Source organism: Dipodomys spectabilis, unplaced genomic scaffold, assembly GCF_019054845.1.
Source record: "Dipodomys spectabilis isolate Male_0828 unplaced genomic scaffold, ASM1905484v1 ptg000132l, whole genome shotgun sequence".
Classification (NCBI taxonomy): domain Eukaryota; kingdom Metazoa; phylum Chordata; class Mammalia; order Rodentia; family Heteromyidae; genus Dipodomys; species Dipodomys spectabilis.
Genome location: NW_024870809.1, coordinates 4853561 through 4879123, shown reverse-complemented (window position 1 = coordinate 4879123; position 25563 = coordinate 4853561). Strand labels below are relative to the sequence as shown.

The 25563-nt window shown below is 34.1% G+C and overlaps 1 protein-coding gene across 5 annotated transcripts in view; it reads left to right on the top strand.

Moving 5' to 3' along the window:
* Col4a5 (collagen type IV alpha 5 chain) overlaps positions 1-25563 on the top strand; it is a 205850-nt gene that overhangs the window by 97627 nt on the left and 82660 nt on the right. For 4 of the 5 annotated variants that reach the window (XM_042690044.1, XM_042690043.1, XM_042690042.1 and 1 more), the window contains exons 5-21: positions 2834-2878; positions 3011-3073; positions 4567-4620; positions 4946-4972; positions 6949-7029; positions 8354-8416; positions 10684-10719; positions 10804-10845; positions 11014-11106; positions 12395-12448; positions 12547-12603; positions 12825-12869; positions 14082-14135; positions 15475-15516; positions 17664-17796; positions 20089-20262; positions 20603-20686. In XM_042690044.1, coding sequence (XP_042545978.1) covers positions 2834-2878; positions 3011-3073; positions 4567-4620; positions 4946-4972; positions 6949-7029; positions 8354-8416; positions 10684-10719; positions 10804-10845; positions 11014-11106; positions 12395-12448; positions 12547-12603; positions 12825-12869; positions 14082-14135; positions 15475-15516; positions 17664-17796; positions 20089-20262; positions 20603-20686 — 1147 coding nt within the window. The remainder of the gene's footprint in view (positions 1-2833; positions 2879-3010; positions 3074-4566; positions 4621-4945; positions 4973-6948; positions 7030-8353; positions 8417-10683; positions 10720-10803; positions 10846-11013; positions 11107-12394; positions 12449-12546; positions 12604-12824; positions 12870-14081; positions 14136-15474; positions 15517-17663; positions 17797-20088; positions 20263-20602; positions 20687-25563) is intronic. The other variant, XM_042690045.1, reaches the window with a different exon arrangement.

Below are 25563 nucleotides of genomic sequence, written 5' to 3'. Positions count from 1 at the left end.
CAAAAATACTGATTTTTAAAAAATCAAAGGGCTAGGAAATTGGCTCAGTGGTAGAGCGCTTGCCTTGCATGCATGAGGCCCTGGGTTCGATTCCTCAGCATCACATAAGCAAAAAGAAAAAAGCCGGAAGTGGCGCTGTGGCTCAAGTGGTAGAGCGTTAGCCTTGAGCTGAAGAGCTGAGGGACAGAGCCCAGGCCCAGAGTTCAGGCCCTACGACTGGACCCAAAAAAATAAAATAAAATAAAAAATAAATAAAAAATCAAATCACTTAAAAATTGTAAAATATAATTGATTGAAGCTAGAATTTCCCAAACAATATGACTATGTAACAGGTCTCCCATGTGGATAGTACAAACCTTTCTCCATTTCTTTTTTTAAATGTTTCTAATTGTAAAAAAATAGTATACAGAGGGGTTACAGTTACATGAGTAAGGTAATGAGTACATTTCCTATCGAGCATTGTTACCTCCTCCTTTGTTTTTCCCCTACCATCCCTTCCCTCCTCACCTCCCAAACTCACCCCTTTCCTCCCAAGTTGTAAAGTTCGTTTTCAACATAGTGTCTTGTACATCTCATTGTACAATGGGTCAACCTGTATCCTTATTTCAGCATTTTGCTATTTCCCTTCCCCTCCCCAAATTAGAAATATGTATATACAAGATGCAGGGCACTGACGTCAAATACAGTGAAAACAGGGGTTATACCATGGGGAAGAACATACAAGAGAAACAAAAAAAATTCACATAGTAAATTTTAGATATGTTAAAAACAATAGCAAGAAATAAAAAACAAGTTGTGTCCCTATCCTGGGTTTCATTTCACTTAACATCATCTTATATAGTCATATGTACATAGCCTCTGACCTTTTCTGCTTGTCCTAAACTTGGAGGCTAAACAACACACTGTTGAGCCACCAGTGGGTCATGGAAGAGATTAGAAAGGAAATTCAAATGTTCATGATAGTCAACAAAAATGAACACACAAATTATAAGCTCCTCTGAGACACAGGAAAGGCAGTACTCAGAAGTAAGTTTATAACTCTGAGTTCCTAGATCAACAAATTGGAGAGATCTGAAACCTTTCTCCATTTCTTGAGGAAAATGTTTGATTTAAACCATGGTGTTAAAGAATAACTACTTTTAGAAGAATACAACATTTCTTCACTTCAAAGATACATGAATTTTTTAGGTTTTAAGGTTTGAAAAATTAGGATGCATCTCAAAACTGAAACACTGAATGCATTTTTTTCTAAAAGTTCTTAGGTTGACATAAATCTGACTTCTTTTTAGAATTAGAACAAAATTACTTAAAAACTAGTACTGATTTTTAATTTTTTATTGTTATTATAAAGGTAATATACAGAGGGATTACAGTTATATAAATTATATAAATTTTACAAATTCTGATTTTTTTAAAGGCCATATTTAACTTCTCTGAGTTCATGTGCCAAACTAAATGAACAGCATAATATCCAAGGTCCTTTTTAATCTGGACTGCTGTGTATATTAATTGATTAGTTCTATAAAATACATCAATGGTGACGTGTTTATATGTGTGACAAAAACAACCAAAGTAGCCAGTAGTAAGTGGCTCACACCTGTAATCCTTGGTACTCAAGAGGCTGAAATTTGAGAATCATGCTTCAAAGCCAGTTTGGGCAGACAAATTTGAGAGACTCTTACCTCCAATTAACTAGCAAAAAGCCAGAGTAGGGGCATGGCTCAAGTGGTAGAGTGCCTAGCCATGAGGGAAAAAGTTGAGCAAAAGCACACAACCCTGAATTCTCAAACTCTAATACTGGCATAAACTAACAACAACCAAGAAATCTCCACAAAAACTAAACATTTTGATCCATTGACCTTCAATTATTTACATGAACAAATTATACATAACATTAAAATCATTCTATTTGCTGTATACTTTTTCCAAACATGTAGTTTTCCTTATATGTTACTTATGACTGGTATAGTTAAGGTACTGGAAAAACAGAAAAAGCTTCAGAATTCTTAATTTATCTAAGTAGATACAGTTGTTTTTTATTTTGTGCCATAAATGAATACCAATATACTGTATTATTTAAGCTTCTGCCCTAAGTCCTTCTCATAAAACTCTCCATTTTTTTTGTGACTTTGCTTTGTGGCATGAGCTCTTTTAGGGTAATCTTTTGCATTTCCTCTCTAGTTCTCACTATAATGTTGATGAAACCATTAACCTTAAACATTATATTTTGTTTCATAACTCCTAGTGTATATTTGGGATTGGTCATAAACATGAGTTGCTAAGCTAAGTGGTTTGTATATATGCATATGTAATTGTGCTAGTTATTTCCATTAACTGTGCATGACAGTACTTTTTCCTTCAGCCTCATCTACAGAGAATGTTGTCAGACTTGTATTTTTGCCAGTCTTGACAGTTTAATTGAAGAATGTTTTGAGTTATCACATTAGTGTCCTCAGGCGCAGATATATTTCTTACCTCACATCCCCACTGAATTTATTATTCATTACAGATCTGGAAGAACTTTATCTGTTAGATCAGACATTTCATGCACTACTTTGTTCCAACTCAGTGCATTGAAGACTGCTCCTGAAAATGGGAATATCTTCAATTGTTTTCTGTAGTAGTGTGTCCTCTAATTATATATGTTTTCTGTAGTTGTGGTTCCTCTAATTATGCACACACACATACACACATATTCACATATGCCAATTCTCAATGAAACACATTTTGTCTATTTTTACTCTAAATACCATTTTTTCTAAAACCCTTAAGTAGGATACTATATTAATTGTTCTTGGTTGTCATTTGTTTCAAGGAATTTTTTTCATTATAGGGATCTCCTGGACTACCTGGATTTCCAGGGACACCAGGTCTTCCTGTAAGTTGGATTTGATTTTTTATTAAAAATCCCTTAGAAAATAATTTAAGAAATATTATATATATATGTATATATATATATATACATATATATATATATATATATATATATATGTTATATACCTTTTCAAAGGGAATGCCAGGCCATGATGGAGCCCCAGGACCTCAAGGTATCCCTGGATGCAATGGAACCAAGGTGAGATTCAACTTAATATTAGGCAGTATGCTTGATAGTAATAGGCTTAAAGTCTGAACAATAGGAAGAATATCAAAGCAGAGTATCATGATTTTCTGTTTAGGACATTGAGTGTTTTCTGGGCTAACATTTTCAATAGAATAAACATCAGTAATTTCTTTTTTTAAAATCATGAATAATTAGCTAGGAGTTTTGCATTGGATTAAAGATTACTTGGTACCAAATCCCTCTTTGACTTTTGTATAAAGTTGGATGTAAGTTAAAAGGAAATGAGTCTATATATGCTTCAAATATTCTATCATTTGTAAAGAGTAATAATGGGCATGACATTCATTAGTCATACCCTTTTCTTAAAAAAGGCTAGATACAATTATATTTTGGATTGCTTCATATTTAATTTGAAGAAATGTATTAGGATATATTAACAGTGCAAAGAGGGTTAATTGTGATAATTCCATACATATATACAGTGTAGTTTGAACAAGTCCATTAATTATATGTAATTTTTTTTTTTTTGGTGGCCGTCCTGGGGCTTGAACCCAGGGCCTGGGCTCTGTCCCTGACCTTTATGCTCAAGGCTCTTTTAAATCCTCTCAAATAATTGTTTCCAGGATTACTATAACATAGAAGTATTTGAAGTGAGTTCATATTGGGGTTCTTCAACACCAATTTAGCTTTTGTTTTCTAAGTAAAATGTTCATATTAGTACTTTAAAATAGTGAGTGGGAAAATAGAGTGCTTAGAATGTATAATGACCTACAATTACCATAACTTTGTTTTTTTTTTTTGTCGGTCATGGGGCTTGAACTCTGGGCCTGGGTGCTGTCCCTGTGCTCTTCAGCTCAAGGCTAGCGCTCTACCACTTGAGCTACAGCTCCACTTCCGGTTTTCTAGTGGTTTATTGGAGATAGGAGTCTCATGGTCTTTCCTGCCCGGGGTTGGCTTTGAACCACGATCCTCAGATCTCAGCCTCCAGAGTAGCTAGGATTACAGGTGTGAACCACCGGTGCCCGGCTTACTACAACTATTGCTATTGTCCAGTTGGTGATATTAATGGCCTTCTTTCTTATCACCTCTCTTTTACAAAACTATTTGAAGTAGTTTAATCTAAAAGCAAAATGCAATAGGACACTTAATATAAGAATCTATTTAAGACATGTGAAGGAAATTGGAGCAAATCATTAACTATTAAATGTGATAGAAATCTGTAGTGTGATGGTCTCAAGATGGAATTTGTCAAAAGAAAATGACTGAAGTAAAAAAATATTTTCTTTATTACTGATTGGGATAGATACATAGGGATAAAAATATTTTACTAGATTAAATTCATGTGGATAGTTGATATAAAAAAATTGAAAAGTGAAAGTGAACTTTTGGAATTTTGCAATGTTTTAAAATGACTTTTGCAAAAAATTTATCAATAAGTCACTGCTTGTTGGCAAAGTTCTTCTGTTTCTTGTTCCTTCATGCTCTTTCTTTTTAACTATTTCTAGGGAGAACGTGGATTTCCAGGCAGTCCCGGTTTTTCTGGCTTACAGGGACCTCCAGTAAGTTCTAAAATTTGAGATTATAATGGACCCAGAACTTAACAAAGAAGAGGTTATAGAGAATATGCTCAATGCATTCATATGGAACAAAGCCATATATATTTTAAAGTAGAAAACAAGAAGAAATTTTTAAAAGATGTTGATAAGATATCTCCTGAGCAAAATTTGGTATTGTTTAATAAATAGTATTTCTAAGCTATTCAAGATATATCATATTCATGAAAGGCCCAACAATAATTTATTTTTTATATTCTATTTAGAAAGTGTGTATATGTTTGCTTACTCTCTTCTCATTTATATAAAATAATCTCTTTTTTAATAATAGGGACCTCCTGGTATCCCAGGTATGAAGGTAAGCATTTCATATTCACAAGGTAAATAATCTGAATACAATATTTGGAAAGTCTGCATCTTCAGCAAGAGAATGACGTTAACTTGAATCTAGAAAGGAATGCTTCTAGGAATTGTGCAGATGCACGTGTAGAAGTTCACCTTGTTCTGTTCTTACAGTTCTAAGTACATACTGTATACTGATGTACTTGAAAAAATATCAGACTCAATTTATGACAACTTAGTCCTTCCTATCTTATCACCCACCCTTGGCTAGAGTTGGACACCTGCTAGCTCTAGAAGTATTCTTTTCCTTTGGCTGTTATACTCTTCTATTTTTTTGCCGGTCATAGGACTTGAACTCAGAGCCTGGATGCTGTCCCTGACCTTTTGTGCTCAAGGCTAGCACTATTTGTACTACAGTTCCACTTCTGTTTTGCTGGTGGTTAATTGGAGATGAGTCCATTGAACTTTGCCTGGGCTGGCTTTGAACCATGATATTCAGAGCTTAGCCTCCTGAGTTGCTAGGATTACAGGCATGAACCACTGGCATCCAGCCACTATCCTGATTTTTCATCTATATTCTAAGTATACTAAAATCTTTGATGCATATTATTCCTCTCTTCCTCTCTCCTCCCTTCTCCTCCCTCTCCGTTCTCTCCTCTCTTTCTTTCCCCTCTCTTCTCTCCTTTCCTTACCTGCAGGACTTAGTCCTGACCCTTTTTTTCTCCTTCATCTGTAACAATATTATCTATAGTGTGGAATTCTATGTAGTTACTAAATGCCTACATTTGTTTCCAAATCAGACTTTTTGTCTGAGTTCAACATGTACATGTTCAACTTCTTGCCTGACATCACCAGTCAGATATCTCCCAGACAGTTAAATTAATATATTCCAAGCTAACCTGCCCCCAAATAAATCTATTCCCTCCTCTAGCGTCTGAGGTTTAGTGTTTGTTTCTTGTACTCTTTTACATCCTTGTTCCATTCTGTTCTTGAATATAATTGAGTTTGCCTATAAAAAAGTATTTTAAATTTATTCACTTTCTCTCTCCACTGACACTAAACTAGCCATAAGATTTCCTCTGAACTACAGTAACCACTTTACTAGTCTCTTTTTTTTCTGCTGCTATTCTCCTTGCCCCAGCCTGATTTATTTTCAACCAACCAGGAATGATGTTTGAAAGTATAAATCAATAATTTAATCTCTTTGTGTAGAAACGTTCAAGGGCTTCCCACCGTATGTCTAAAATAAAGTCTGCTTTCTTTTCCATGACTTGGAAGACCTTCATGTTCTAGTCCCTGCACCTAATTTATAGCCTTATCTCAAACTGCTTTTTCCTTGGCTCACTGATCACACAGTCTGCATGCAGTCATTAGTTTTATTTTATTTTATTTTATTGTTTCTGTGGTTCAGAGGATCAAACGCAGGACTTCATGCATACTAGACAAGCATTCTACCACTAAGTTCCATCTGCAGTCCTCAATTCAGTTATATGAATATGCCAATTTCCTTGCTTATCTTCTAGTTTGAGACCTGAATGTTCCCTTCACAGATTGCTCTATTTTGACTACTCAAGATAATTTTATTTACTCTTTCATTACCACTCACTTGTTCCTTGTAATTTCCTTCATAACACCTGACAGAACATGTTGCTATCTTATTTGTTTAAATATTATGGTCTGAATTTCCTTTTCATATTGTTTGCCCAATGAAAACAGAGGTTTTATTTACTTCATTCAGAGCTTAAGATCGTTCTTGGAGAAATATTTATGTGTAAAACATTTTTTAATATAGGAGTTAGTGAAGTTACCACAGACTTAATAAATATATTGTAATTCAGTATACTCTGGCTACTTTCTAATTTTTAAAGATAGTTTTTTTCATTAAATTGCTGAGATAACCTAATCTTTCATATACTTTATGTGTTGAATTTAGTTCTTGCCAATTCTTTATGTACAATAAATGTTGTGACTTTCATTGGTGATTTCTTTTAGGGGGAACCAGGGAGTATCATCATGTCATCACTGCCAGGACCAAAGGGGAACCCAGGATATCCAGGTCGTCCTGGGATACAAGTAAGCATCCAGAGATTTTGTTGTTTACAATGTGATTATATAATAACATCATAACCTTTATCTTATTCATAGAAATTATAATCTCATGTTTTCTAGACATTCATGAACCTTCACATAAAAACAATACTTGATAAGAAATATACTCATTACCTTGCTCATGTAATTGTAATCCCTCGGTATGGTATTTTCACAATTAAAAAAACATTAATGTTAAAAAAATAAGAGCAATTAGAGCCAGGGAGTATTTTAATATATTCTATTGAGGTTCTTTTAATTTTCTATCCAGAATCCATGGATGTATTTGTTTTGGAAATTAGAAACAGAAAATGTTTCTCTAGTCTTATTTTTATGCTGTGGGAAGCAATGAGTTCCCTGTAACCATCAAATGTAATCCTAAGAAAAAGATTATGTTAATGTATAGTAACATGCCTAAACACACTAGTAACTTTTTATTTATTTTTTGAAACAGAATTTCACTCTGTAGCACAGGCTACCTGCCTCCTGCATGCTGGGATTGTAAGCATGTATACCTCATTTAGCTATGACTTTTGATTATTTATAGATGAGGAAGACCATTTCTTGGGACTTATAATTCATGATAATCAACATAAACAAAAATCAAGACATTCTGCTTTTTAAAAAATTAATGTAATATTTATGTAATTTTCTCAATCTCATTTTGTTCTATTAGGTATATTGAGATTTATTCTTGGTTGTAGTTTACTCTATTTTTATCCTCATATAAATTTCTACTTGTGAACATAGTAGAGTTTATTTCATTATAAAATTATCTCATCTTTATACCTAAGCATAGAATAAGGTTTGCAAGGAAGGCAAATTTTCAACTTTTAAGTTCACCTAATTATATTCCATAATACTTGCATCATTCCCTTACTACTTATTCCAGTCATTCTCTTTCCCTCATTGTCTTTTGTCTTATTTGTTCTAAAATTAGAGAGGCCATCTTGAAAGGAGTATAGTTTCAGTTCCTATTTCTAGCAAGAATGGAATAATAAATGCCCACTTTTATTTCTTTATTTTGTGAAATTTCTTATATATTTATCTACCATTCTAAAATATAAGCTTTCTGAAATCTTTATCCAGTCTGCTTAGTTAAATTCCTTTATAATAAATTTGTGAATTATTTGTGTATATTTAAAAATTCTGCTCATAGTAATACAGAATTATAGAATAAAATTCTGGCAATAACTTAAGTTTAAATTTCCTCTACTTAGTTTTTTGTAAGATATATTGATAAGTTTCATTTTTGTATTTTTTGGTTTTGTTTTATTTTTCATTCTTTTTACTATTCCCTTTATAACAGGGCCCAGCTGGCCCCATGGGCATACCAGGGCCAATTGGTCCCCCAGGACCACCAGGTTTGATGGTAAGCTTCTTCTGGAATTTTATTTCTCCTCTTTTCCTTTGAGTTCTTTTTACAAATATTAATATAGTGAATTTTTGGCAGTCTTAACCATAATTATATTAATGATGTTGCAGTACTGAGCTTTGAACTTAGAGCTTTGTACTTGCTAAGCAGTTGCTCTCCTGATAAACCAAGCCTCTAGCCCTATTTTTGTACTAGTCATTTTTAAGATGTTGTCTCACTTTCTACCTATTTTTGGCTCCCTGATGTAGTTGCAATGATAGGCATGTCCCAGCATCTTTCTGTTGAGATAGAATCTCATGGAGGTTTCTGCCTGGGCTGGCCTCAAATGGATCTCAGCCTCCCATGATGCTGGAATGACAGGCACATGCTACCAGGTTTTTGAGAAAGGGCTCTTAGTGTATGCTCAGACTGGCCTTGGTCTTCAAGCAGTTATTTTTCCCAAAAAGTTAGGGTTACAGGCATGATCCATTGCTGCTCAGCTGTGTTAAGGGTACTTTTATGTTATGTTGAATAGCACACATTTGTAATAAATCTTCATCCCACAGATGGAAAAATGAGATATGTAGAATGAATATTTAAAACATATAAAAAATGGATGCTAGAGGTGTACCTCAGTTGTGAAGTGCTTGTATAGCAAGTGAAGCCCTGAGTTCAATTTCCAGTACCACACAAAAAGTGTTTTTCTTTATTGTAGTGGTCGACATCAAACCCAATACCTTTGATGAACCATTCCCAAATCCCTAAAATAGAGTAATTTGTTGGTTGCCTTTTGATTTATCAGTATTGAAGTCACTTCTAGTCATCTCAGTAAATCTGATAAGACCATTCTGTCATAAAATCATTTAGTTACTTGATCAAACATGTTTCTTTCTTTAGATTTGAGTTTTTGTTTAGTGCTAAAACAAAATAGAATTTGTAAAAGATATAAACATATAAACTTTATAAATTTATGTATGTATGTATGTATGCATCTATCTATCTATCTATCTATCTATCTATCTATCTATCTATCTATCTATCTATCTATCTATCTATCTATATCTCCAATCACTCTGCAATGGGATCATAGATTTGTGTGCCTCAGAAGAGAAGGAAAAGCCTTCTAATGATCTTCTAATATATTTTTATTTGTGACACTTGGTTCTTTACTCTTGAATGAAGGCAATAGAATTTAATTAATCTTAGAAAAATCTGCCAGCAAAACTGTGATTTCTGCTTTTATGACACTTCTTGGAAAAGGATTAAAAACTCATTTGTCATTTGTTTAGTTTGCTTTAGTTGTAGACATTTTGCAAAGCAGGAAATTGGACCATGTTACTTTTTCTTAACTCTCCTGTTAGAATATTGGTATTCCTTGGGAATGTTGTCAATAATTTGAATTTTCTTAACTTTCTTTCACATATCCAAATCACTCCACAATTAACCCAGTTTAAACAGGTGAAACAAAGACTTAGGATTGACACCAAGATGCAATATGGAAATAGATAGGTTGAGATGGAGGCAATGTACATAAGCAAGCAAATGTCTAATTTTTCAAACCTTGTAAAATTCTCAAAAACACCAATGGATTGTATAATAACAAAACTGGGTTAATAAATAATCAGATGCAGTTTAGAACTACAGTTTTTGCTTTAGAATATTTGCTTTATGCATAATTCTGATAAGAGCAATATGGTACGTGTGTTGAGGGTAAAATTAACTTGCATTGATTTTACTTTGGTATTCTTCCTCTCCTCTACCAATCCTTTCTGTCCCTGACCACTACCTCCCTGGAAACACACATTTCACATTCATCTAATTTGTTTTTCTTAATTGAAATGTGTATTTCATGAAAAAGCAATGACAGAAAAAAAAACGAATAATTTTGATATTGCAAGCTACTAATAAGTGCTTCATGACTGAGTTACATCCCTAGCCCTGAAAGTGTTATTTTGAAGAGATTTTTGGTTTAAATTTTTTTTGTCAGTCGTGGAGCTTGAACTCTGGGCCTGTGTACTGTCTATCAGCTCTTCAGCTCAAGGCAAGTGCTCTACCACTTGAGCCATAGCACCACTTCTGGTTTTCTGGTTTTCTAATTGGAGATAAGAGCCTCATAGACTTTCTTGCCCAGGCTGGTTTTGAACTACAAGCCTCAGATCTCAGTCTCCTGAGAAGCTAGGATTACAGGCGTGAGACACCGGTGGCCAGCTTCAGTTTTAATTTTTATGAAAAGAGATAACATTTTAAATAAACTTATAGAATATATTTTTCCCTTTTCTTCTTAGGGCCCTCCTGGCCCACCAGGACTGCCAGGACCAAAGGTAATTTTCTTTTTATATACCTTTTATTTAGTGTGGATTGTTTCTTATTGTAATGATGTTTCAAACAGAAACTTCTCTCTCCAGGGGAATATGGGTTTAAACTTCCAGGGACCCAAAGGTGAAAAGGTGAGTAGAGAAAAAGAGTTGGTTATTCAAACCCTCAGCTTTCTCCTTTCATAGTCACTTGAACTATGGTTTTTTTTTCCTTCCTTTTTGAAAATGATAATTTACCTCTTACATTATTGTCTTTGTAGATTGTGAAATATTCACTGTCTTATTCTGTCTTGAAAACAGGGTGAGCAAGGTCTTCAGGGGCCACCTGGGCCACCTGGGCAAATCAGTGAGCAGAAAAGACCAATTGATGTAGAGTTTCAAAAAGGAGATCAGGTGAGTAAATAGGGAAGAAATCAATAAAATCTTTTTATGGATGTGTTAATTAACTAGAGATAGTCCTTTCACAACATACTTCTTTTTTCTCCTTTGTTGCTGCTTTTAATTTCTGTACTTTTATCTTGTATATAAGTTTATCTGTTTAGGGAGGGTAAAGGGAGCACAGAAATGATGGGATGAAGCGTAAACAAATACAAGAGTGATAGTCTCTAGACACTATGTTGAAAATGAACTCTACAAGTTGTGGAGGAGAAAAACTGGGAGAAAACAAGGGAAGAGGTGGCACTGTTCAAAAAGCAATCTACTCATTATCTAACACAATTATAACCCCCTGTGTATATTATCTTTACAATAATAATAAAAAACAGCACATTTGACATCTTCAATATATGTTTCTGTTTGTCATCTGTAACTTGATAAAGCTGGAAACAATTTAAAAAAGCTGAAAAGTTTCATATGAGATACATTATAAACTGAAATGTAGTTATATATAAGGATATTTTTTAAATAACAAGGATTTGAGATAGCTAAAAATTTGAATTATCTTTCAGGATATATTTATTTAACATTAAATTCACTAATTTAAAGTATACAATTCATTTTTATATGTTCATAGTATAGTGAAACTGTTAACACACTAGTTTTAAATGATTTTCATCAGAATTCTCAAAAAATTCCATATATATTACTTGTCAGTTCCTATTTCTCTCAAAACTAGTCTCCACCAGCTATATGGATTAAATCATTTTGTCAAATATTTTGAAAGACCAAAATTTCTTAAGTGTTACCATATTACTCTAGAAGTAACTAAAATGGCTGTAGGTTCTTTTCTATGGTACAACAGCTTGAACTCAAAACATAGGGCTTACTTAGTTGACTTGCTCATGGCTAATGCTTTATCACTTGAGTCATGCCTCTAGCCCTGCTTTTTCTGGCTAATGGAAGATGGGATTTTGTATGATTTTCTGTTAAGGCTGGCTTTGAATTGTAGTCCTCTGGATCTTGGCCTCTGAGTAGCTAAGATTATAAATGTGAGCCACCTTTACCCAGCTGATTTTGTGTGTGTGTGTGTGTGTGTGTGTGTGTGTGTGTGTGTGTGTGTGTGTGTGTGTGTGTGTATGTGTGTGTGTAGCAGATATCAACTTTGAGTTAGAAACATTCTATATTGATTATAATACTTGAGTGTGCAGTTTAGTTTGTTAAATGTTCTTAGCTCCTATAGTTAGAGTGAGACTGTGTATTCCATTATTAAAACATTGTTTTCCTTTACCCTACAACTGAACAGGGAGATCCTGGTGACCCAGGACCACCTGGACCTCCGGGGATTTGTGGCCCTCCTGTAAGCACCTAAAATTCTTTAGCATCATTTAACATAAACTTGTATTGACTCACAGTATCCCCTGAACCAATATGAAACTACTTGTTTTATGTGTACAGGGCCCTCCTGGTGGTGTGAAAGGTGAGAAGGGTGAGCAAGGAGAGCCAGGCAAAAGAGTAAGTGCTACAACTAATATTCTATACAAAAATTCCAAATAGGTGTGTATATGTGTGTATCCTTCCTAATTTTTAAAAGTTTGATAATATCACTACTATAATACGTAATATTGACATCTAAAAGGTTTATTATTTGTATGCTCTGAGGCAGGAATAATCCTTAATCTCATACTTCCAAGTAACACATTTATGTTCTTCTACCATTTCTTTGTATTCTATAGGGTAAACCAGGCAAAGATGGAGAGAATGGTCAACCAGGAATTCCAGTGAGTAGCTAAGTCTCTTTCCTCTTACTAAATGTAAAATCGTTGGGAATGGTGGTATAGTTTAATTAATTAAAATAAACTACTTAATTTAAATTAATGGAAAATATATTCTGGTTGTTTTCTTTTTTACTATTGCACAGTAATTGTACAAAGGGTTACAATGTGATATTTCCATACATGCATATAATGACTTTGATCAAATTTATCTCTTTTATTCTTTCTTATCCCCTTCCCAGTCTTTGAACAATTTTGTACTATGTGTTCATATTATATTTTGTCTTATTGCTGAATAGTATTTGCTTATTTGGGTTTATCAAGTTGTTTAATCATATAGCCATTAAAGGATATTTTGATTTTTTTCTGAATTTTGGTAATTATGACTAAAACTGCTATGAACATTCACAATTTTTCTGTAAATAAAGACTTTGACAGATATTTCTAGTTACTAAAGATATGAACGATAAAAATATACAAGTCCAGGAACATTATTTCCAGCTGCTTTGATATCAATGTGTATCCAAAATAAGCATTAAACAAGGCTTTTAGGGAGAGAGAAAATTTGATGAAATTTGTAGCAATTCCAAAGGAAAGGGGTAATTCTTACTAAGACAGGAAGATAGAAGTTGGTTTCAGGTTGATTTTTATTAAACCAGTAATCTATGGTAGCATATAAAATGAGAAGAAACAAATATGCCCATAGTTTTTGGCTTCTTTTCAAACAACTAGGTTTTGTTTTGTTTTTCAGGAAACTATGATAGTCAAACTGTTGCCTCTGATTATTTTCAACAATTACCTAGGGTGTTTCTGTTTGTTTTGGGAGAGGCCAAAACAGGTTTAAAAAAATCATTTTGTAAGTAAAGTCTTCTTGCAAACCAATGGACAGTTCTGGTAGTCATAGTTCTTTGGGAATGGGGCTTCAAAGGAGTTACAATATTTTTTTTGCTAGGCTACTGGTTTTTACCTGCAAAACTGATAAGGGGATGATGGAAATAAAATGAGCCATTAAGCTCTGTGATCCTACCAAGATTTAACCTTTAAAAAGCAAACGAAATGCTTCTTTTGTTGTTGTGAGCTTTGGGTAATTTCTACAGTTCTGAAAAAGCTGATTTTTATGGACTATTTTTGCCAGTGTTCTTAATGTTTCTGCTAGGAGAGGATTTTGGAGGCTTTCTTACCCAGCCATTTTTCCTGATATCATCCTCTGTTTTAAAGGGTTTGCCTGGTGATCCTGGATACCCTGGGGAACCAGGAAGGGATGGTCAAAAGGTAAGAATTTTTTTCTTTGAAAGTGATTGGTCTTACACTCTTAAAGTAATCCTTTTCTATCTCAAAGATGAATTATAAATATGAAAGTTATAAATAGCTTTTGGATTCAAAACATGCCTTCTTTTTCCATCTTTTCTCATTGTTTCATTTTCTTTTATACCGTAGTCTCTAAATTTTCTTCTCTCCCATCTCTCTTTCTCCCCTGAGGATGTTCTCATCCTTCTCTGTAGTGCTGCTTGTCTTATGAGCATTACTATTGCTCAGGGGGAGAGAGGGGGTGGAGAGAAAGAGAGACAAAGAGAGAGAGATCAAGCTGAATAAGAGATTGAACTATTTTTTTCATTACTCTAAATCATAGTTCATAGATTACAAGTGCAATAATGATTATTTAAGAGTACCATTTTCACTCTGAACTCCATGCCTTTGCATATATTGATAAAACTTTAGTTTTTCAGCAAGGGAATTCAGCACAATTTTAGTAAAGTTCTCTTACTACAAAGTCTTAAAGCTTAAATTTAGACTGTCTTTTCCAAACTTTTCCATTCTGGATATAATTATTGTCTGTAAGTCTGTGACTAATTCTTTGTTATTTTTTTCCCTGGACCAGTGCAGTCTGACTGAGATCATTTATTTAGCTACCTATTTTAAAAGTGACTTTGAAAAATAGAAGAACAAGTCTAGAACTAGAGTAAAGATGTAAAGTAGTCATTTATTGTTTGGTCTTGGTCAATGGAGTAACAACTGAATATTAGGTTCTTAATGCTCTCTTAGCTACTGATCAATGATAAAAAAAAATTTGCCTGAATTTGTGTTTTATTAGCTTCTAAGAGTAAACTCACAAAAGCAATGACAATTTATTAGCTGTTACTTATTATAGTTAAGACCAATGCCTTGAAAGTCTCCATTAGTAATGGAAATGACAGTAGATGAATGCATTTTACTAGATTTATGAGAAGGAATTAAAAGTAAATGTAAAAGGAAGTGATGATTTTAACTTACTGTAGTGGTACAATCTTTTACTCTTTGTTACAGAGAATTTATAACTTGCCAGGAAGTAAGGATCTTAAAATCAAAGAATGTTTCAACTAAAAGTCTATTTTCAAATAAGGAAGGGAGGTTAGTTAATTCAGTCAAAGATGGTAGAGCTAGTAAATCTGAGACAATATTACAGATATGTATATGCTAATTAGCCTAGTGTTGTTTCATTTACTCATGTTATATCTCTCACTTCTGTTGTTTTATTATTGATTCATAAGTCTAAATTATCTCTTATATTCTTGAGAAAAATAGATGTTTTCATGAAACTTTTGCTAATGTATTTTACAATTGTATTGAATAGGGCCAAAAGGGTGACACTGGTCCACCTGGGCCTCCTGGCCTGGTAAGTTTTTAAGTCTTCCTGTATCTCTCTTACTATGGCATTATTTTTGTCCCTAAATTATATATACTTTCTACAAACTCTTCCTCATAGAACAAAAAAGTACAAGTCGTTATCAACTTCTACTAGCTGAGAAGTCTTTACATATTGAAACTTCAGTAGTGTTAACTGCAGGATTTTTGTATTTATTCTGCCCGTGTATTACTTCTTTTTAGTATAGGTACAAATTTATGGCATTGGGTGGTTTGTATCATAATTGCCAAATCATTTCTACAGCAACCAGCAGATGGTGCAAGTGTTGCTTACAAAGGTTAAATGAATGAAACTCTTGAGGAAGTGGAGATTGGCTGTTTCTCCCGAAGAGCTCAGGAGAAAGATGAATTTGGTCCTAATAGCGTTTCTCAATTTGTAATTGGCTGATTGACTTCTCTTTCTTTCCTGAATGTATGCTTTGTATGAGCCCTTAAAACAGATGTAGGAAGTTGCTCTGAGAAAGAATAATTTGTGGGGATAATTGTAGATTTTCTGTCATGTTTAGGTCTACCATGAAATTTAAATTAAGTATATTTTTACTCTTGTTAAGAAGAAATTATTGTTACAAGATTTCATCAATGGTTTTTTTTCTTTGATTAAAATATCCTAAGACTAGATATTAGAATGCATTGAGGCCACAACAGTGTGATTACCATAAAATGTATTCTGTACCTCCAGAAATTTGTGAAGTAATTTCTTTTTTGTTCATCATGAGTCTCAGATATTACTACTTAAAATTGTACTAAATGAAATTAGAATATGCTTAAAGAAGGTTTGTGACAATTTTTATTTGCTTTTCATATTAAAATTAAGAGTGTGACTTCTCTAGGAAGTAATTGCTTTAGAAAATAGGATAATAAAATTTTGATTAGTATCAGAAAAAAATGAAAAATTTGAGAATGTAGTCCTGCCGAGCCGCACAATTTCCTTTTTGAATTATTATCTCAATTCTGGAATACAAACTTTTATTTTGTTTTCGTTAATATTTCTTCTATGCAATAGAGCAATGAATTATTGCACTGTACTAGTACTTGCTGATTTGCACCCCAGACTGATAAGTTCTTAAATCTGAAGCTTATTTACCTTTATAGATCTATGAGATGAAGTTTAAAATATTTAATTCATTTAATATGAAATTCTTTAGACTAAACTTATGTCCTGAGTGGTCAGAGGACATAGAAAAGGATATGATAAATTGGTGGGGTTTAATTAAAATAGTCCTCTTGGAAGGGATGCTCTTTTTTTTTTCAAGGAAGAAAGACATGTGAGTTGACAAAGTAAAAGCTTGGGAGAAGGCATTATAGATGTTTGGAATGGCACATGCAGTAGAACAGATATATGTGTATGCATTTCATGAAGAGGTTCTCATCAGACAGGTTTCATTTTGACAAACATTTATTGCTAGAAATAGGACATGAAATAGATATGAGTGGTATTGGGTATGAGAAATGGCTTTATAGAATTTAGGGTTAAAGCTCCTTAATCAGAATAGTTAACAGGACTGGTAGTTTTGTGCAATTTTTTTTTTTTTTTGCTTATGTGGTGCTGAGGAATCGAACTCAGGGCCTCAGGCATGCAAGGCAAGCGCTCTACCACTGAGCCACCTTCCCAGCCCAGGACAGGTAGTTTTCTAAATGTATCCAAGCAGTAGATTTCTATACAAGGGGGTAAGCTCAAAAGTTCAAGTCCAAATATGAGTTGGAAACTGTAGTTATGGCAAGATGAATTAAGAGGACAAATTGGAGAGACACTTTTGATAAGGAATTATCAGACTGTAGATGACAGCATTGGATTGAATGTGATTTGTAAAAGACGAGACAGCAAATATACTTCTAACTTTGTAAGGCTGAGGCTCTGGAAGTTGGTAATATTATAATTGGTATTAGACCTTTCCTAGACAACTGAGGGATGGGAGTGTGCAGAAATGTGATATTTATGACACAATTTATTCAGTAGTCTCACTGACACATAATCTATGTAGTAGTGTCAGTGATTTTACTTCTGGGCACTTCTTTGAAAATGAAATGTTTATAATCACATGGATGGTCCAGATTGCTTTCAGGAGAATAAGCTCTTCCTTTTTAAGACTCTATATTTTTTTTTCTTTCATAATAAAGGTAATTCCTACGCCTGGTACTGGTGTGATTGTGGGAGAAAAAGGAAATCCTGGGTTGCCTGGCTTGCCTGGAGAAAAAGGAGAAAGAGGATTTCCTGGAGTACAGGGTCCACCTGGCCTTCCTGGACCTCCAGGTAAAAGGAACTATATATATAACCTCTTAGTTATAGTATCCTTGTTAAGCCAGGCATAAAATTTATCATATTTGTTCCAGGGTAAGCATGGTAGGTTCTGCCCAACTTCTACCATAGCTTTTCTCACCAAATTCCTCACTTGTACTTCTTTTTTACAATGCACTTAGGCCTGGTACCAGTAACTCATGCTGTAATCCTACCTAATCAGCTGTCAGTTAAGAGGTTTGTTGAGACAGCTGAGGTTTGTTGTTTGAAGCCAGCCCTGACAGGAAATTTTGTAACACTTTTTATCTCTGATTAACCACTAAAAAGCTGAAAGTGGAGTTGTGGGTCAAGTACTAGAGCACTGGCCTTGAACATAAAAGCTCAAGAACAGAACCCAGGCTCTGAGTTCAAGCTGTAGGAGCAGCACATGCACAAAAAAATTTGCTTAGTGTCATACCTTTTAAAAATACATGTCCCATTTTATCTAATAAGATTAAAAATAAGATGTTCCAGATAGTTCTGCGATCCACTAGACAAATGATTACATTTTTTTTGGTATTAAGAAGGGAATGATGACCTCCTAATGCTTAACTTTTCAGATTTCCTATGTAAAAATTGTCAGCATTGCTGAAATACCTAATAGAAATCTCCATGGTGATTTTGTGGTGAAAGATCTCTAGGTCTCAATACAATATTTTATATCAATCTCTCTGAAGATACATATTGCTTTGAAAATACATATAGCATTTCTAATTTGGCCATAAATTTGACAACTCTTGTCTAACATCTTTGTTTATCTAAACAAATCTGAAATGGAATGGTAGTGAGGAGTAACAAAATTCATCTGATATAGTACAAAAGCATCTGATATAGTACACACTACACATAAATAAATTATGGGCCCTTTCCCTTCAAAAATATGTAGGGAATGAAATAGTAGCACGATGGGGTGAATAACTGGTAAGACAGAGAATAAGTGTAAATTTCATTATGCTCTGAACATACACTATTCATCTCAAGATGGTGAACTCTAATCTGTCTGTTTGGAAAACTGATATAAGAAATTCTCCCAAGGTTGCAGTAAAAGAGTTAAAGAGTTGAAACATGTGAAAGTTTCCAAATTCCAGTAGGTTTTAAAGAAACACTAAGCCAGGTGTGAGTTATTCAGACTCTACTACTTTGGAGCTGAGAATAGAAGGATTGTGGGTCAAGGCCATCTTGGGCAAAGACGCAAGACCTCTTCTCTACCAACATCTGGGCACAGCAGAATGCAAACTATTATCCTAGCAGAGATCAGAAGAATTGTAATTCTAGGATAGTCTGGGCAGAGACTTCACTCCAATGAAGCTGGATGTGGTGGTATGCACCTGTCATCCTAGTTGCTTTAGGAAGTGAAAATATAGAATTGCAGTCAAGGCACCCAATAGGTAGCAAGCATGACTTTATCTCAAAAGTAAGAATTGTTTTGTTTTGTTTTATTTTGTTTTTTAAAAAGACTGGATTCATGGCTCAGTGGCTTGCCTAGTAAGTATTCGACCAAGTTCACATCCTAATAACACTGCCCAAACTCTATAAAAAGAGAAACTGACAAGATGATTCTGACATTAATTTAGAAGAGTAAATTTGTAGGTTAAGTGATTGTTTTAAAAAAATAACAAAGAGGGCTGGGAATATGGCTTAGTGGTGGAGTGCTTGCCTAGCATGCATGAAGCCTGGGTGCAATTCCTCAGTTTCACATAAACAGAAAAAGCCAGAAGTGGTGCTGTGGCTCAAGTGGTAGAGTGCTAGCCTTGAGCAAAAAGGAGCTCAAGGACAGTGCCCAGGCTCTGAGTTCAAGCCCCAGGACTGACAAAAAATAAATAAGTAAAATAGTTTCCTTACCTGATTTGGAAAACATAAAACTTTAGTTACAGAACTATGTTAGTTGCACAAGAATAGACAGTGGAACTGAAAATATCCAGTACCAGACATGTTATTGTGCATATTCCAAAATGTCTCTTTTCCTCTTATTAATAATGTCCTGCAGTTCTGATATTAAAATACCATAGTTAAAGGATGATGGAAAGTTATTAGAAATTTGCAGAAGTAATAGCTACTTTAAATTATTGTGTCTTACACTCAAACTAGTACATTATTTAGAAGTTTGCATCCTTTGGATGTTGAGTCTCATAGAAAAATAATAAAAGTGTACTAATATTATTAAAGGAAGTTATTGCCATTGTTAAAAACTAAAGTAATAGCACTAAAATTAGATTATTTGCCTTCTTCAAGAAAGTACTTTTAAATGAGTATTTTTTCTTATTTCAGGGACTGCAGTTACAGGCCCTCCTGGTCCCCCTGGTTTTCCTGGAGAAAGAGGCCAGAAAGGTGATAACGGTCCACCTGGAATTTCGATTCCTGGATCTCCTGGACTTGATGGACAACCTGGGGCTCCTGGCCTTCCAGGGCCTCCTGGCCCTCCTGGCCCCTATATCCCAATTCGTAAGCTGTGTTTTTCCCTGAAAGGTTCTATTGTTGTTTTGGTTGGATTTAAAAGAGAACCCAGCTGAAGATTTGGCATCATTAATTATGTTCTTAATGTTGATGAGATTCTACTTCCATGTTTTGGTTATTCTTTGATGTTTACATTTTCTCTTCAAACAATTTTCATTATCAAAAATATTCTTTCATTTTGCGTAATCATGAGGTTGTATTTCTACAGAGAAGTTACTTACAATTGAGTATTTTTTTTTCTAGCCTGTCAGGCTTTTTGGTTTTGTTTTCTGCTTAGTCCTGGATATTTACAACATTTACACTTTATCCTTTCTTTATCTAATCTCAGGTGATGAGCTATGTAAAGCAGGCCCACCAGGCTCCCCAGGATCTCCAGGTGATAAAGGATTTCCAGGAGAACAAGGAGTAAAAGGTTTGATTACAAGCATACTCATTCCTTAATTCTTTCAAATCATCAGCACAATCCCCTGAATCTTATCTTCCATTCTACTTTAGCCACTCAGTCATATTCCAAAATCATCTAAGTGACAATAGTGTACTTTTGGATAGTATTAATTTTATGAATCTTGTTCCCTCATCACTTATCTCCTACCTTTTTAGCTCACTATTTATACTAACCTGACCCCAGTATTGTATAAGTCCCATTGAGACCTCCCAACTTTGACTATCCCTTAACTTTTTGATATCTTTTATTACCTCATAATTGAACTTAAATGTCTTAATGATTATTGTAACCAATCCTAGTCATAAATTCTTGATACCTTTGTCCTCTTACTTCATTATATTCATTTGGAACTAAAGTATATCCCTGCAGTTCAAATTGCTACCTCTTCTGATCCTGCACCTTCTCTCTTACTTTCAAATTTAGAATACCTCCTTCTCTGTTGTCATTTTAAAATTCTGACCTTGCTTTTTTCCATTGGCGAACTAAAGTAACAGTAAGAATCTTTTGTAGATTGTTGTCACCATATTTATTTATCTACTCGCATTTGTACACATACATGCTTACTTGCATAATAGTTACTGCTCCTATCTAAAGTTAGTTATTCTATTTATAAAACAGATTCCATTTCCTCTTGTTTACCCAAAAGTTTTGATTCAGAAATTGTTGCCACTTCTCCACCATCAGTTCTTCCACTTTTTTTTTTATTGTAAATGTCTACTTCTACTATGTTGTTTACCTTTTGGTTAACAGGCCTTCCTCTAATACAGTTTCTTCTTTTTTTTTTCTTTCATGCTTTAATCTTGGTAGCTTTAGAGTCTTGACATTCAGCAGCAGAAAAATGCCTTTAACTTTCTTTTATTTTTATTTTTTGTGAGCATACTGTAAAGAGGGGTCATAATTACATGGGCAAGATGATGAGTACATTTCTCATCAAGCTTTGCAGCCTCCTCCTTTGTTTACCCTTCACATCCCTTCCCAGCCTCCCCCCCACCCCCCAGTTCTTCCACTTTTTGTTGTATTATTCCCTCCAGTATATGGCTATGATTTTTATACTTATCTAAAATACCTTAATGATAATTCCACATCTTTTGCTAGATACTATTCTATGTTCCTGCTTCTTTTTGCAGTAAAATTCCCCATTAATTTTCTTCCCAGTGCTTCTAAATACTTTTTTTACATTTTCTCATTTTTTAATTTTTAACACATATTGAAAAATATGAAAGTACGTATTAATGGGATACCATGTACTGGTCAATATTTATATAATGTATAGTGAATGTATATAATATGTATATATTGTGTAATTTTTAAATCAGCATATTTATCTTCTCAAACCTTCAAAAGCTTTTCTTCTAGCCTCTTGAAAGATATAATACATAATTATTATCTGAAGTCATTGTATTATGCAAATATATCCCAGAGCTTTTTATTCCTATACAACTGTAACTTAGTACTTTTTCCTGTCCTTCACCTTCCATGGCTTCTGGTAACCACCATTCTCTTCTCAACTTTCATGAGATCAACTTTTAACATTCCACATACAAATGAGATCATGTGCTACTTGTCTTTCTCTCTGCTTTATTTTGCATAATATAATGATCTCAAGTTCCATCTGTATTGTTAAAATGACAAGATCTCATTGCTTTTTGTGGTTGAATAATACTCTATTATGTATATGAACTATGTTTTCTTTATGTATTCATCAATAGGTGGATACTTAGGTTGTTTGCATTTCTTGGCTATTGTGAATAGTGTTGCAAGAAACATGAGAATGCTCATGTCTCGTTAGCATAGTGATTTTATTTCCTGGGGAAATGTAACTAATAGTAAAATTGCTAAATTACATGATAGGTTTTTTAAAAGAAATTTTTTGCAAGTCATGGGGCTTGAACTCAGGACCTGAGCACTGTCCCTGAGCTTCTTTTGCTCAAGGCTAGCACTCTATCACTTGAGGTACAGCACCACTTCCGGCTTTTTCTGTTTATGTGCCTCATGCATGCTGGGCAAGCACTCTAACACTGAGCCACATTCCCAGCCCTAATTTTTTTTTGAGAAACTTCTATACTACATTCCATGATGACTTTCTTAATGTACATTCCTAGCATTTATTATCTTTAGTCTTTCTTTCTTTCTTTTTTTTTTTTTTAAATTTTATTTTATTTTATTTGAGAACATACTGTACAGAGGGGTTACAATTACATGGGCAGGATAATGCATACATTTCTTACCAAGCATTGCAGCCTCCTCCTTTGTTTACCCTTCACCTCCCTTCCCAGCCTCCCCCCTCCCCCCCACCCGATCATACCCCCCCCACCCCCCCCACCGTCATTGTAAAGCTGGTTTTGACATGACATTTTGTACTTCTCATTGTTGCAACAGGTCCACCTGAATCCTTAAACGACTTGTTTGTCCCCGTCTCCTCCACATGTTATACTGACATCAAATATAGTGAAAGGGGGGGTTACACTGTGGGGGAGGGACATACAAAGCAACAAAGAAATAATATTATAAATGCGTTAGAAACACATGCATGAAAGAAACAAAAACATTAAAATACTTATTTGAGGGTTCGTTTTCCTAACATCACATTCTCTGACTTTTTCCACTTGACTCATACCTATACTAGATATTGCAAATAAGGGAAACCATGGGACCTATGTTTCTTTGGGCCTGGCTTACTTCACTTAATATAATTTTTTCCAAGCCTTTCCATTTCCTAACAAATGGGGCAATGTCATTCTTTCTGATGGAGGCATAGAATTCCATTGTGTATATATACCACATCTTCTTGATCCATTCATCTACTGAGGGGCATCTGGGTTGGTTCCATATCTTAGCTATGGTAAATAATGCTGCAATAAACATAGTTTCTTTAGTCTTTCTAATAATATTTATTCTTACTTTGCTGAGGCGACAGTTTAGTCTCATTGTGTGGGTTTTGGTTTGTTTGCATTTTCCTGATAATTAGCGATGTTAAATTTTTTTCATTTACCTGTTAGACAGTTGTGTGTTTTCTTTTAAAAATGTAATTTAAGTTTATTGCACAATTTTAATCTGGTTATTTTTTCTTTTCTATTGAAATTTTAGAATTTTTTGTGTGTATTCTGGATATCACCCCCTGTTGGACATATAGATTACAAATATTTTCTTCCATTCTGCAAGTTGTTTCTGTGTTCTGAGTGGGGTTATTTTGTTAGAGTTCTGTTTTATTTTGCTGTAAAAAAGCTTTTTGTTGTATGAAAAACCATTTGTTTATTTTATTTCCAGTGTTTTTGAGGTGTTGTCCAAAAAGACTTTGCTATTGCTATGTCCTGAAATATGTCTGCATTTTTCTAGTACCTTCATATCCTACATCTACATTTTTGTCTTTTTTAGTTCAATTTTATAACTGGTGAGATATAACACTGTAGCTTCATTCTTTTACATATGAATATCAAATTTTCCTAACACCATTTATTGAAAATACCTACCTTTTCTTCGATGTCTGTTTTTTGTGCTTTGTCAAGTATTACTTGGCTATAGGTTTATTGGTTTCTTTCTAGGTTCCTTGTTTTGTTCAGTTGGCATATGAGTTTGTTCTTATGCCAGTACTATACTGTTTCTAATTGTTATTTATTTATATACATTTATTAATAGAATGTTTCATTCTGATATTTCCATACATATATACAGTGAACAAATTGACCTACTCAACCACATTCTCTTATCTCCCCTACTTCTTATAGTGTTTGGTGGGTTTTATTATGCTTTACATATATATAGATATATATATATGATCATAATCACCTCCTCCTTATTCCCTCCTTCCTTCCTACTCCCACTGATTCCCTACCTATATAGTCCCCTCTTTACATTCCTTTTCCATTACCATTACTTTTCTTCTTTTTTTAAAAATAAGTTTTTTATTGTGAAAATACTGTACAGAGGGGTTACAGTACCATGAGCAAGGTAATAAGTACATTTCTTATGAAGCATTGTTGGCTACTCCTTTGATTTTCCCCTGCCATCCCTTCCCTCCCACCTCCACAACTACATCCCCCGCCATATTGTAAATTTCATTTTTCAACATAGCATCTTGTACATTTCATTGTTGCAATGGTTTCACCTGTATCCCTACTTAAACAACTTGTTTTTTCCTTTCAGCTCCCCAAATAATACCAACATCAAATACAGTGAAAACAGGGGTTATACCATAGGGGAGGCACATACAAAGCAACAACAAAAAAAATCACGTGATACCTTATAAATACGTTAGAAACAATAGCAAGAAAGAAAAAACCACTTGTATCCTTATCTTGTGGTTCATTTAATTAACATCATCTTATCTGACCTTTTCTGCTTGTCTTAGACATATACTAGTTATTGCAAATAAGGGAAACCATGGGACCTATGTTTCTTTGGGCCTGGCTTACTTCTCTTAATATAATTTTGTCCAAGTCTTTCCATTTCCTAACAAATGGGGTAATGTCATTCTTTCTGATGGAGGCATAGAATTCCATTGTGTATATATACCACATTTTCTTGATCCATTCATCTACTGAGGGGCATCTGGGTTGGTTCCATATCTTAGCTATGGTAAATAATGCTGCAATAAACATAGTTGTGCTGGTAGCTTTAGTGTGGTCTTGTTTGTGATCATTTGGGTAAATGCCCAAAAGTGGGATTTTCATCATCATTATAATTCTGTAACAGAAAAGAGCAAGCACATGTATTAACTGAGCTTGGCTTATCTTGTTTAACAGAATGATTTCTAACTCCATCTATCTTCCTGAAAATGACATAATTACATTTTTCTTTGTGGCTGAGCAGTATTCTATGGAATAATTATTAGGTTCGTTTAAGTA